The sequence below is a fragment of the Eurypyga helias genome, unplaced genomic scaffold (assembly GCF_000690775.1).
Source record: "Eurypyga helias isolate BGI_N326 unplaced genomic scaffold, ASM69077v1 scaffold13813, whole genome shotgun sequence".
NCBI lineage: Eukaryota > Metazoa > Chordata > Aves > Eurypygiformes > Eurypygidae > Eurypyga > Eurypyga helias.
The window spans coordinates 23,041-36,091 of record NW_010239295.1 but is presented as its reverse complement, the minus strand read 5'-3'; the positions used below and the strand labels follow the sequence as shown (position 1 = coordinate 36,091).

The 13,051-nt window shown below is 41.5% G+C and overlaps 1 protein-coding gene across 1 annotated transcript in view; it reads right to left on the bottom strand.

Moving 5' to 3' along the window:
- The window catches only part of HECW1 (HECT, C2 and WW domain containing E3 ubiquitin protein ligase 1), a gene marked incomplete at its 5' end in the record, with an annotated part of 42,783 nt that overhangs the window by 13,817 nt on the left and 15,915 nt on the right, over nucleotides 1-13,051 (bottom strand). The window contains 4 exons of the mRNA XM_010148101.1: nucleotides 2,751-2,885; nucleotides 3,474-3,659; nucleotides 6,456-6,577; nucleotides 9,168-9,298. Of these exons, the coding sequence (XP_010146403.1) occupies nucleotides 2,751-2,885; nucleotides 3,474-3,659; nucleotides 6,456-6,577; nucleotides 9,168-9,298 (574 nt within the window). The remainder of the gene's footprint in view (nucleotides 1-2,750; nucleotides 2,886-3,473; nucleotides 3,660-6,455; nucleotides 6,578-9,167; nucleotides 9,299-13,051) is intronic.

Genomic DNA, 13,051 nt, shown 5'->3' with positions numbered 1-13,051 from the left:
TAGTGAAAGTGGCCCCTGCCCATGGCAGGGGGGTTGGAACTGGATGATCTGTAAGGTCTCGTCCAACCCAAACCATTCTATGATTCCATGATTCTATACTTACTAAAGAATCTGTGGCATTTTTGTCAAATTAATATATAATATCATTTAATATAAAGAGTCTACTCAGGTGCGCAGCGAAAGTTTTTACAGAGGTCCTTCCTTTAGGAGAATACTTCAACATGAAGATAAACATAAATATTATGGAGTAATTTATGAAATGGATGCTTTCTTTCTGGGAAGAGGGAAATGGGGTGCTATTATATGCACAGATATTTTTTAAAAACAGGTCACCATATACAGATTAAGGGTAAAAGAGCAGTTTTAATCTCTGCTGGGCCTGTCAATAGTTGGGGCAGGCCTTGAATAAAAGCACTTGGAAGCAAGAACTAGTCGCCTACAAAAGCTGTGCAACTGCTATTTCTATCCTCTACTGAGAATGAACTTCAAATACCATAAACCAAAGAAAACTGCCATATTTGAGAAAGTGTATTTTTTATGTTCCAATTTCACGAGGGAGTTTTAAAGGTACATTTGAAATACTAAAAACTAGTTCTTTATTAGTCTTGCAAGGTGTTCTGTTCAACACCACAGGTTATTAGGCAGCAATAAAGGCCACATTTTGATGAGCCAAAAGGTTTTAGAAGCTTCATGGGTATCATGGGAGGGAGAGCAGGAGATCACTGTTTTTACTTCAACACCACAACCCATTCACCCGACTGCCCTTGGCCAGGGAGTTCAGAGACTTCTTGGTGATAAGGCAAAACTGGCTTTTGCACTATGTTTTGGCTTGAAAGTACGAAGAAACAGAGACCCAATACCCACATAATCATTAGTTCTTATGGCTGACTATTCTGACTGACTTTCAACCTTGCCTTATTTTGATTGAATTAGTTTGGCTTTTACCACCAAACCTTAGTTCCTGTAATGCCTGTCATCTCCTAGATTAAACAGATCTTTCCATTAATTTTCTAAGGATTCCAGACTTTTTTTTTTTTTCCCCCCACTGTTGAGTACTGAGATCACAACTCCTTAGAACCGTAATAATGGTCACACCACCTGCTCAGTAGAGAAACCTGCTGGACTGCAGACAGCTGACACACGGCCAGGACAAAGCCCCAGGTGCATCCCTACAGACATGATTTATAGGACAAAAGGACATCCAAATATCCTTGGAAGAAATGGCATGGGACATGTGACTCTTAATAAGTGGGCTGAGTTGAAAAGGGTTGGATCTTTGCCTTGTAAATGGTAAGCTTTTAGGCACCAATCCAAAGTCCTTGGAAACCAATGGGAGTCCTTCCAGTGGAACAGCAGATACTTCCAGAAGGGAACCTACCGGCTACAACATGGGTGCAGAAGCACTGTGGGACCCGGGCCACTGAGGCTGTCAGATGAAGGTGACAGCGCTGACGGCTCCGAGACTAAGGCCCCGTTTCACTGGCTGATGCTGCCAAATCGTTGGCCTCAACGAACAGTTTACAATTTCCGCCGAGAATCACTACTCAAGAGTATCCAATGCTTTTTCACTGCCTTCCCTGTACTCGATACTTTGGGTTTATTGCAAATGGTTCTTGGCCAGCCTTGCCAAGTGTAGTTTTTGGGCTAGGCCACCTGCGTGGCTCAGCGGTGTTTCTGTCCCTGACGCGGTGAATTTGTAAGCAAGCCCCAGGTGAGCATGGGCCCAGACGTGAATCATCATGCAGGTGACTTGCACATTCACATCAACAATCCAGTCACAATAGCAACACTAACCTGCCGGCTGTTGGCCGAGGGAAGTTGCTGAGTTGCTGGGAAGATACAGTTGGAACAGACCCATTGATACACCTCTACCTTCAGAAAATATGTTGCCATATTCATCCAGTATGAGGAAAACCTACCCAAGCTACTCATGCTTGGTTTGCCTTTGGTCCCAAAGTATTGACCTCACACCCTGGTCAGCTCCCAATATCCCAACCCCATTTGGCAGTGGGAGGTGTTCAGATTGACCCTGCTGCAATGAGTTTTGACATTAATTTCACAAGCATTTCTCTGAATGTTTTTCTGGAAGAGGAAGATCCTTTGGTCTTAATTCATCTCTACTCTTATTCAGCTTCAATCCTTACAAATCTTTAACTGTATGGATTTCCTATCTGAAGATCCTGAGTGCTGGTACTTTTTCCTCCTTCAATCCACAACACAAACGCAGGATTTATGCTTCTATTAATCCTGCCCATGCCCCTCTGTGATAAAAATCATCCCCATGAAACATAGGAAAGATGTTTAATGTGACTGAAAGCTAGGGAAACAAACCTCAAAATAGGTTACTACCTCTGCTAAGGAGTAAATCTCTTCAGAGGGAATGAAGAAAGACATGAGGCTGCTGAAATATCAGGCTATAAAAATAATGAATGACTTCCCTTTACTAAAAAGCAAAACTAGGATGTCAAATATGGATTCTTCTTTTAAAATCTATTTTGCCATAATTTAATTTTGGTTATTTAATTTTACTTATTTATTATTCTGTTCTGAAAATGGTCAAAACATTAATCTTTATTACCAGAAAGCTCCAAGATAAACCCTTTGGAAAGAAAAAAAAAAATCTCTTATTTCATTTGGAAGATAAAAATCTACAAGACAGTCTGTTTAAACAAATTCTAAAGGTAAGAAGCGCTTTTAACTCTAAAGAAGATTGCTGTCAAAAGTAACTGTATTGACACCAGCTCTGTTACCTCTCCAGCGCTGTAGCTACGAAGTCGCTGAAGATGTTGCCTGTGAGTCAGGTGATTAGGGAGACGACCATTCTGGAGCGGGATCCTAGGATCTATGAACGTGGTAGCACGGCTGTTGTGGTCAACGAAGAAAGACTGAAACACACAGGAACAATGTTTTTTTGGCAAGAAGACTGCCAACACAGTGATGGTAAAGTGAAACCTACTGGCAATTGTGTGTCAGAAATACCCTGCTTAGGCACAGTCCATGGAAGATAGCGCCAATGACAGGACATCCTTAGCTCTTGGAAAATACCTGGAGCTATGTAGGTCAAAATGATGTGCCATGAAGTAAACATGACAGAAGTGAATGAAATTACCAAGGAATGTTACTTTAGCCTATTTGGTGGTTGCAGAAGTCACCCAGCAGAGCCCCATTGGAGGCAGAGACAATAACCCAAACTTTGCAGTCATGGCAAATCTAAACATTGGCTTAAACTTTTTTCTTAGTCCAATGCTGCCTTGGCTGTGGTGTGATATTCCACAGAAAGCTAGAGGGTCACCACTGGGCTTCAAAACACTTCTTCTTGAAGTTTGTCTCTGCTTCTGAAATAACTCTGCTTACTGCCTGTGTTATTTAAACCAAATCTTCCCCAGTTTTGAGTCAAGAAGGAGGAACCTTTAGTGGTCAAGCAGCCTGATGCGCTGTGTTAAACAAGCGATTGGTTTTGTTGGCACTCTTACCTTGCCTTGCTGGTCGGTTTTTATCTCCCAGCCGCGAGGAAGCTCCAGTCGGGTATCAGCAAACATGTTGATAAAATTTACCAGGTCTCTGTTGTGCTGATAGCGCTCAAAATTACGAGCATCTCTACGGATCTTCAGAATCATATGCTTCAAGCAGGTACTGTTAGTGAAGACTCGATAGGCACTCTGTGAGATGGAAAACGGAAGTGAGGAAAACCCTTTCTGACGTCAAAACGTCGTCTTTGGTTATGTCATACGCCCAAAGAACTGAAACAAATCCTGGTGGAATCAAGAACTGTTTCCATCTCATTGTTTTGATTTTATTAACTACATTATATGAACACCTAGAAATAATCTGGAAAGTGAAACACCTCACACATTCTGCACAGTAGCTTGTGTGTAAACTGCCTTTCTAATTCACTCCAAAAGATGGTCAGCATGTAGTGTGCCTGTTTCACTGCTTTCATTGGCCAAGAGAAACACTGCTTGTGTGACTGGATGAGGCCAGAGACATGCAAAGACAGCTGTGAACATGTATTTATGCTATAATTCAAATCAAGATGCTTGTGATAGGGTCCATGAACTGAAGAGGACTGGAGTGCTGATGTCTACATCTAGGCTTGCTACCTTATTCACAGTCACTTTCTAGCCAGAGGACAGAAACAGACACCTTCAATTGTCTATTTCTGGAAGATATGAATCGTTTCTTGGAACGAGTACTTGTTTCTATAATGACTGCAAAGCATGTCAGTTGGAGATGTTTCCATGAACTGGATCAATGCCACCCCTCAGGCAGCCAGTTGTATCTCAACGGGCATTAAATACACCTCCTACAGCAGCGTGCCCTGATGCAGATCTGAGTTCATTCATCCTGATCTGATGCAAAATAGGGGCCAAAGTGAACTATATTTATTGCCACAGTGTATTCAGTGATAGAGCAGCACAAAATACATGTGAAGTAACAACAGGTTTTCTCATCCACAGGCTGCCCTTAGGATCTTTTACTTCAGGTAAAAAGCTCCTCAAGACAGGGTAGGAAACTGCAAAAATCTGAAACGCTTCCGAGCATTTCCCTAGAGAAGAAATGAGTGTGTCGGTTCTGCTGGTCAGCCCAAAGGATGTAATTGCTCACTGGAATAATAAAGGATCACTGGAGGACTCACATTTCCAGTGAAGTGAGCCCCAGTGTGCACACCTGTCATCTGTCCAGGGAATCTGACCCGACAGCTTTGAAATCTCAGTTTCTGTGTACTTTTAATGCATTTTAACCACTACAAGGCAGTAAAACATTTACAAGTATTATCTTTATTATGTAAGGATTTATGGTGGTGGTAGCGCTGGGAATACGCCCTGCAGCACAGGGTCCCTAATTATGGCAAGGGTTGGTAAATGTTATGAAACGACAGAGATATGATCTCTGCCCTGAAGATGTGACTGGGTTTTAACCCAGCAAAGCTTCACGGTCACAAATTGCTACGATCCCAGCCTCCTCCGTGACAGAAGTTGCATTTCGATCTAATGTGTGATCAGTGACTGACTGAGTATCTCTTAGCTGTGCTAGGGAAACAAAAAGTGTGATGTGGTTTCATTCCCCCTTGGAAATGAAATACCTGAAAAATGAGTGTCTTTCCTTTTTAATTCTAACTGCTGGATAATATTTTCCAAACCCAACTTCAGTGGCATAATTAATAGCTTCAAGTTTTAATAGGGGCTTGTGGTTAAAATACTACAGCTGTGTTAAGCCCAAAGTTACCTGGGCCATTATTGCTGTACAAGTGGAACCTGTATGACCATTTGACAGACGTTACAACAGATCATTCTGGCTCTCATATTAGAGACAACTTTATAAGCTCAAACTGAAAGCCTCTCCTGGCTTTTTTTTATTTCACTGAGAAATAGAACTGGGATTCAGTCTCTTGCGAGCCGTTCCTTACACCACCATGGAATCAGTTGCTCATTTTGCAGACAACTATGCCAAATGAAACTGATATTGCACCCAGCTATAAATCATCATGCATCACTCTGTCCATGGAAGAAATTACATGCACTCCACAACCTAGTTCAGGTAGTGTCAGATGAGTTAACACATCCCTTCCTCTGCAGGATTTCATTGGCAATAATCTCTGGCAGATGCCTGAAGACGGACAGCTGGCTTCAGCCCGCAAAGCGCCACAGCCAAAACTTGATGTCTGTAGTCAGCTAAAGACCTGTGCTGAGGCAACTCCTGAAGTCTTTTAATATCTTTTCCTTTCACAAAGAAAGGTCACACCTACTCAGAAACGGACGACTTTCCAAATATTCCGAAGTCGTGTGCAGATGCCTAGCTGAACTACGTTCAAGATATGGAAAACTAGGATTGCATCTGCTTGTGAGATTTCTCTTTCTTCCTTCTGGTTTACCTACCATGACATTTTTTCCACTCCCTACCGGGTTTGCAAGAAAACATGCAGGTTTACTGCATTAACGGGAAAAAACCCTAAGTTATTTAAATTTTGAAATTTCATTTTCATTCTTGTTTTTTCCAAAATAGCCACACAGAATCACGCCAGTGTTTCTTTCACTGCATTGATGCCCACCTGCTTCTTGGGAGTCCAAACTGCACCATTTTGTTCTATTTCCCTGAAACCTGGTAGTGTCTGAGTAAGATTTCTCAGGAAGATGGCTCAAAAGGCCATGTTAACCACACACCCTGCGGCAACAGACAACGGAATCAACCAAGCCAAAAGCAAGGGTTCCTGCTTACTCAGGAAGGTTAACATTAAACTTCTCTGTCCCAGGGAATTCCTTGTGTGAAGCAGAACCCCAGCAAGAGCCTCCTTGGAGCAGCCTGCCTGTCCTGTCCCCAACCTGATCTTGTGGCTCAGCAGAAAGAACAACTGTGTCCCAAGTCACGCAACTCAAATTCATTCTCCCCGGAGGCCTGCGGCACAGTGTTAGGACTGAGAGATCAGTAGTGCGAGAGACCAAATCATAATTACTCACGTAGTTCGCGTGCAGCACAGTGAAGAACTCGGGATTGGTGATAAACTTCACAGCTGGAGACTGCAGCAACAAGGTGATTTTCTGAGAATTCACAGGAGAAAGGGAACCATCCCTCCTAATCTCTGGACAAAACAAAAAGCAGCAAGATCTTACTAACGTAGCGGCAAGCACAGTCGATCATCTAACCTTTACTGAATGGCTGCAAAAATGATGGCATAAGAAGTCACCATCCTGCCCCACACCCTACCTCGTTTGCATTTCCGAGGCAAGCCTGCTGCCAAACTGGTAGACATATTCTCCTTGTGGTTAGTGCTGCAGTGCTTCCAGTAGCAGGGCAGGAGCTGGATGCTCCTCAACACTGTCACCCAGGTCAGCCCATTGCTGATTTTAGGGATCTGATTTCCCAGTCCAGCCTGAGGTTGTTTTTTTTTTTCACTGGGTTCACCAGCATTTGGTAACAAGAATGGGTGAAGGAAACCCCCTGCTCAGCCACTCACATCCATGTTAGTGCTGCAAAGCATTGCCCTTTACTTGTAACTGCATTATGTTTGGCAAGTCCATGGCCTTGGGGACTTGTATGGCAAAGAAAACAAAAATGGACACAAAGAGATCATTTGTACTCTGTATCCATTCCTGAAGCACAGGAGCAGAACTGAGCGTTTGAGAACGTAAGCTCTGCAGAGGTGGGAACTCCTTAACCTTCTCCAGCCACCAGAAAAATGCCTCCTACCATGGACTTACGGCTGGAGTATGCAGTTCTGGCGTTTTCAAACACAAGTCAACTTTGATTTGCAGTCCAAGGAAATTGGATGCAGACATCATCAACGGAATAAATACAGATTCCCATTTTTTCCTATCAACTATCACTTTTATTTTTCTTCCTCCTATACACATCCTATATGCTATCTCCTTAAAACTGCAGACCGGATCCACTGCTGCAGTTAAATTGATTTATGATGGCTTAGAATCTGGATTAATGTACCTAAATTGTATTCCTTCTGACATTTTTCATTTAAATTAAAAGGCAAATAGCAAATGTATCATACTGCAGCTTTCTCTTATTCTAGTGTCGTTTACATCACCCCTGCTCTTTTAATTCTTGGCATTTCATACAGTATTAACTTTTCCTCTTAAAAGCAAAGCAACTGTCTACAGCAAAACCCATGTCCTAATCACTTAAGATGACATGTATCATACTCATTAGCTCTTCAGGCTGAAAACAAAAAAGGGAATGTTACATAAAAAGCTGACCTAAATACTCACTGGTAGCAATTCCTATTAAATTACTATTTTATTACGTAGGGTATGATAGTAAAGGATTATACATATTGCAAGTAATGACTGCATTACTTATAATTTAAATACTAATAATACAATGTGTACCTCATTTCCATTTCAGCTGCTAACAGAGGACTGGGTTGTCCCTACAAGGTCCAGTGTAGGTAAAAGTTTCCCATAAATTGCAATACATAGGACTGCAAAGAAGCTTTGAATATCAAACATTAAACATTCTTGGTCAAAACTGATTTTCAAGCTCAAAACACCTAATGGATAAGGAAAACAAACAGGGAAAACTGAGTGTTTTCCTAAAGTTGTTAAAAAAAACCCCATTTACTATTTCTCTGTGTAATTCTTCCTATTCGATGTGGAACATTCAGAAAATTCACGCAGACATTGTGCTGGTTCTTTCCCTTTGCCGATGCTGTTTACAGAGGGATGGCAAAAGGATGGCAAAAAATCAGGTTTACTTCCAGTAGACAATATAGACCACAACGTTAGGTGGAGGTGAGAATGATCCAAAGGAAGAGAACTGGCACTTTGTTGGCACAAATTCTCAAACAAAGCAGACGGTTGATCTCACGTGTCCACAAGTTGCATAGTGGGCACTAGTCTGATCGCTGATGCTTCTTACCCAAAACAAACTCTTGGGCTATGGTTTCACAAATGTCTTAAGAAAATGTGAGCATGACTACCACCAAAAAGAGTAGAAGAGCTCTCTGCCCATCCATCCTGCTCTGGGTACACGTTCTCCTCTTGTCCGTTCGTACTGACACTTGTCTGGGCATCTAATGAGCCAGAGAAAGAACCAATCTGGCTGTAAACAACATTAAATACAAGATTTTTTTTTCAGGCAGATCCATTTTCTGCCCTTGTATAGGGTCCTGTCACATAAGTTAGTGATGCGCTAACAGCTCATCACAGTGACAGCCCACGCTTAGATCAGCTCATACCTATCACAAAACTCTGGCTTTAAGACCAAACATTTCATACTGGATGCCAAGGCAGGTGTGACTGCACGGGCAAATGTGGCAGCGCAGAAGCTATGCCCAGAGAGAAAAAAACGTGATGCCCCGAGATAAAAATCACACTGCAGCACATATAAGACAGTGCTGCTTTTGCAACTACTTTGGGTGAACAAAAACCAGACGCCTTTTCCATTTAAATTTCAAATAGCCCTTTGTTAAATTAAAAATGTGTTGGCTGAATTAGTAGTTGTTAAAAAAGAACTGAGGCATTTTGTATCTAGCTTCGACCTACAGCTTCAGGTGTAAAACCTGTAGGTTCAAGTCTAAACTTCTTTTCTTTCAATTAGCTTTTGCAACCTGGTGTAATAAAGCTCCACTCTCCCATGGAAATGCAGATTTGCCCAGAACTGAATGCTGTCATGGAGTGGCACTCGACATGCCACTCAGTACCTTTTTTCCCCCATACCTGAGCTTGGCTGGGAAGGCTCTGCCTCAGAGTCACTTCCTCCTCCGGTGGGAACTCTCTCCACCCTGTTGTTTACTACAGCATCATCTTCCGTCCGCTCTGTTGCAATGGTTCGCTGGATATTTTGGTACCTACACACATGCAGAGAAAGGAACAACGTGCTTTAGTTCACAGAGGAGGTTTCTGGCGCTTCCTACCTTAACAATCAGCACTGATTTTGAATTATTTCAATACTTCTATCTTCAGCATGTGACAGAGTAAGAGCACGCCCCACTCTTCCTCTGCAACTGGTGCAGCTACTCACACTTGGGCCAACCGTTACTCTGCAAACACACTAACAAATAGCTGCAGAGGGTGCAAAGCAAGAAAGACTCAAACATCAAAATTAGATTTAGGCTACAGGTTGCCACCAGGCTTCCCTTTAAAACATCTGGAACCTAAAACTCCTGGTGGATCACAGCTCCCTCTTTTCTTCACTCTCATGGTAGCATAACCAATCAATCCTGTGGTCACTGAGCCCCCCTCAGTCTTTCCTATGACAACACTGGATGCACACGCTCAGTCCTAAAAAGGTAAAGGCTATGAAGAGTGCTCACAAAATGTTTATCACGATACTGCATGATCAAGAGTTGGGAACACTTCTGTTTCGGTAGGCAGCACTAGTAGACGGGCAAACTAGTAGACAGGCTGACCACAGCGAGGCACAAAGTGATCGAGATGACAGCGCAGAAAAGTAGAATAGGATGTAACGTATGAGCTGAGTGAACAGCTTGAGGATGCAAGTGTGATGGCCATTTCTGGAAATCAGTGGGATTGGGCACTCAGCTTGGGTGGTGACTAGTTTCAGAACGAGGAAGAGGAAACTATACAGAGAGAAGCTAACAACAGTGAAAAGGACGACAGGAGAAAATTCTGAATAAAAACCTGTGAACGTCTTAAAAAACCTATAATGTCATTCCTATACTAATCATGGAACTAATTGCCCCATTAGTTGACTGATCACAGTCTTGGGAATGAGCCAATCCTAAACACTTTACCAGATCAGGAACAAAGTATATACCTGGCTGTGGGAATAACCTGGAGTGTTTTGGATTCGCACCACACAAAACACATTCTAGTTAACTTGTTCACTCACATAGACAGCTGGAGAAGATGAGAGATGAAGAATTCTTTGGTTCCACTGGCCAGCTATGAATGTAAGTCTTACATATTCAATAAGAAAATAGAGAGAGAAAGAAAAGAAAGCCTAAGGAGAAAGAAAGAAAAAAAAAAAGGCAGAAAGAAAAGGACAGAAAGAAAATAAGGCGCTCAATTATTTTAATTAGCTTTTACTTCACCCCAATATTTGTAATGCTATTTCTGGATTGCATTTCTCTATGTATATAAAACAGGATGGCTTTACTGCCTGTGTTTAAACTAATTCAGCATTGTTTTTCTCTCATTGTCCTGACTTACATTCTTCTTTTCTGTCCTCAGCTCAAGTTCTGACTTATAAATTTTTTTACTTACTTTCTGCCTCTTTGTTAATGCACACTTTATTCCAAATTAGCAGCTAGTTCCTTAAAGTGACGTGTGATCATTAAAGACAAGCAGTTAGGATTTGGCTTTTACATCTCTCAACAGACATCATCTCACTGCAACCCAATCTTGGGCAGAAGGGCTGAAGATAATTAAGAAAAATAATTGTTCTACTAGATCTATGCTAAGCTTTCACAGCACTGTGTGTGTCCTGCAGTACTCAGTCATTTGAAGCTACTTTGAGTGTACATTTTGACAGCTTCTTTAGAAGTTTTTTTAAAAAATCGGGGGTTCTGTGTTTAAGTAAACATCCATCTTTACAAGGAAATTCTGATACAATGTTTCGCAACAGCATGAATTTACTGCAGTTTTAAGCTCTCTGTTTTAGACCCACATTTTACATTTTTATTCACTTGACTGCAGGCAACTGAATGAACTTTCCATTCCAGTACTGAAGAGTTTTACAACACCCACATGCGACAGAAAGAGTGGGGGGAAAAAAAAAAAGTAGTTCATATAATCAAGGGATATAAGCACACACATAACACCCCCCTTGTAGCTTCAATTTAATTAGGTGGTAGGAAATCCCTATTGGCAAACCTCAAAGAGTAAAACTAGCTGTATGCCAACAAAAGGCTACACTTTTCTTGTGGGTCTCGATACTATAAAATCATCCTATATAAATACCAGACTATGCCAAAGGGATTGGAGAAAACATTAAAAGTGCAAAAGTTATGGGAATGCCTGTGGAAATTTCAGTCTCCTTTCAACGTGATTTGTCAAAGAAACAGAGGTTTAAAAATACCACACTGTGGCTGTACTGTAACTATTACTGTTATAGCATCTCACGATTCTCATTACCTTTTAAATTAGTGCAAAGACAAGTCTAGCTATAGAAATACTGCAAAGCATCTTTCCAACGGAGCTTGAACAAGAGCTGTCATCTGCTTTGCTAACAAGAAAGCCAGTCAAGTAGTGCTGTAGAAAACAAGCCAGACTCTTTAAAATAAGAAGTATGTATGTCTCTGTGGAGTTCGCCCAATGTCTGGATTCCACTTCTGGATTCTCTGTATCCTCAAGTGGCTAGTACAGCTAATGGGAACCTTGGAGCACAGGAGGAAAGCAGGACTAGGTTCAATCACAGCAATGGGTTTTGTTTTTTTTTTTTTTTTTTTCAGCTGAATTTCCAAGGTATTGTGGTTTTGGCTGGGCTGGAAATATCAAGCTTCCTTGTAATGTTTTGGTCTTTCCATTCCCTCCCACACATGAAACCAGGAAGCTGAAAGGTGAGTAGATTGGTTTAAAAATCAAAGTCGCCAATTTTTTTTTAAAACTGCTAAGGAATTCCGAGTCCAAATTTTGTTTGCGGTTAGAGCAAAAGTTCAGGCTGCTGCTAATTCTGTCAGCAAGGTCTATATTTGTTGCCTCACCTAAAATGATTCTCAGGTTTGTTTGCTGAAGAACATTTTAAATAATAAAGTCCGAAATAAAACAAAACAGTATTTCTGAAAGGAGGGCATAAAACGAAGCCCGAACCTCCACGGTACTGATAATAAAGTGATTTTCCTCACGGTCCTGAAATCTGAAGACATGAAATATTTGAAATTAGCTCTAGGACAGCATAACTGTAAAAATTATAACAGCCAGGTTGAAAATACAGAAATGACTTGCCACTGGACAAATGCTCAGAGATTCAGTATGAATCTCTTTTACTAGAACCTTAAGAAACGTTCCCAAATTTGGGAACAATAGGAGACCTCTGTATTCAACTTCTCAAATCAAGATAGTAGGGAATCATCAGCTTTTTTCCTCTGTCCCAAGAAACCATGACTGTACATGCTTGTGCAGTTGCAAAGTGCTTAGTCTCCAATGGGACGCAGGTAAGGGGAGAGATGCCACTGCGGAAACCCCTCTATACTTCTCACCTTGCCACTGGATATGTGAACACTACAAACAGAGAGGTTCAAAGAATGTCACTGTTTGACACTATTAACTGTTGATTCCCAACCCAAACCAGTGATAATCAAGTCATAACCAAGAAAGCCCAGCAGCCTACATGAAATAAAGTTTGAAGCAAGGAGGTCACAATGTCCATGCCTACTCTTCAGTTTCTGCTGAGACAGCTGATTTAATGATTAACCTGCGTTAACTAACAGAATGGTAAATTTCTACGCGGTCTCACGAGCACTTATTCCTGGTTGTGCTGTACTTAGAACTTTCTGTGGCAGAGAACTTAGGTGGCAGCCAAAGTCTGAGCTTTGACATGGCCCAAATCCCTCCTAAAGACAAATGCTAAATGGCAGAGAAGTCACGTATATCACTTGAATCTATGTTACATAGTTGCCTTAGGTTTTTTGCATTAACAT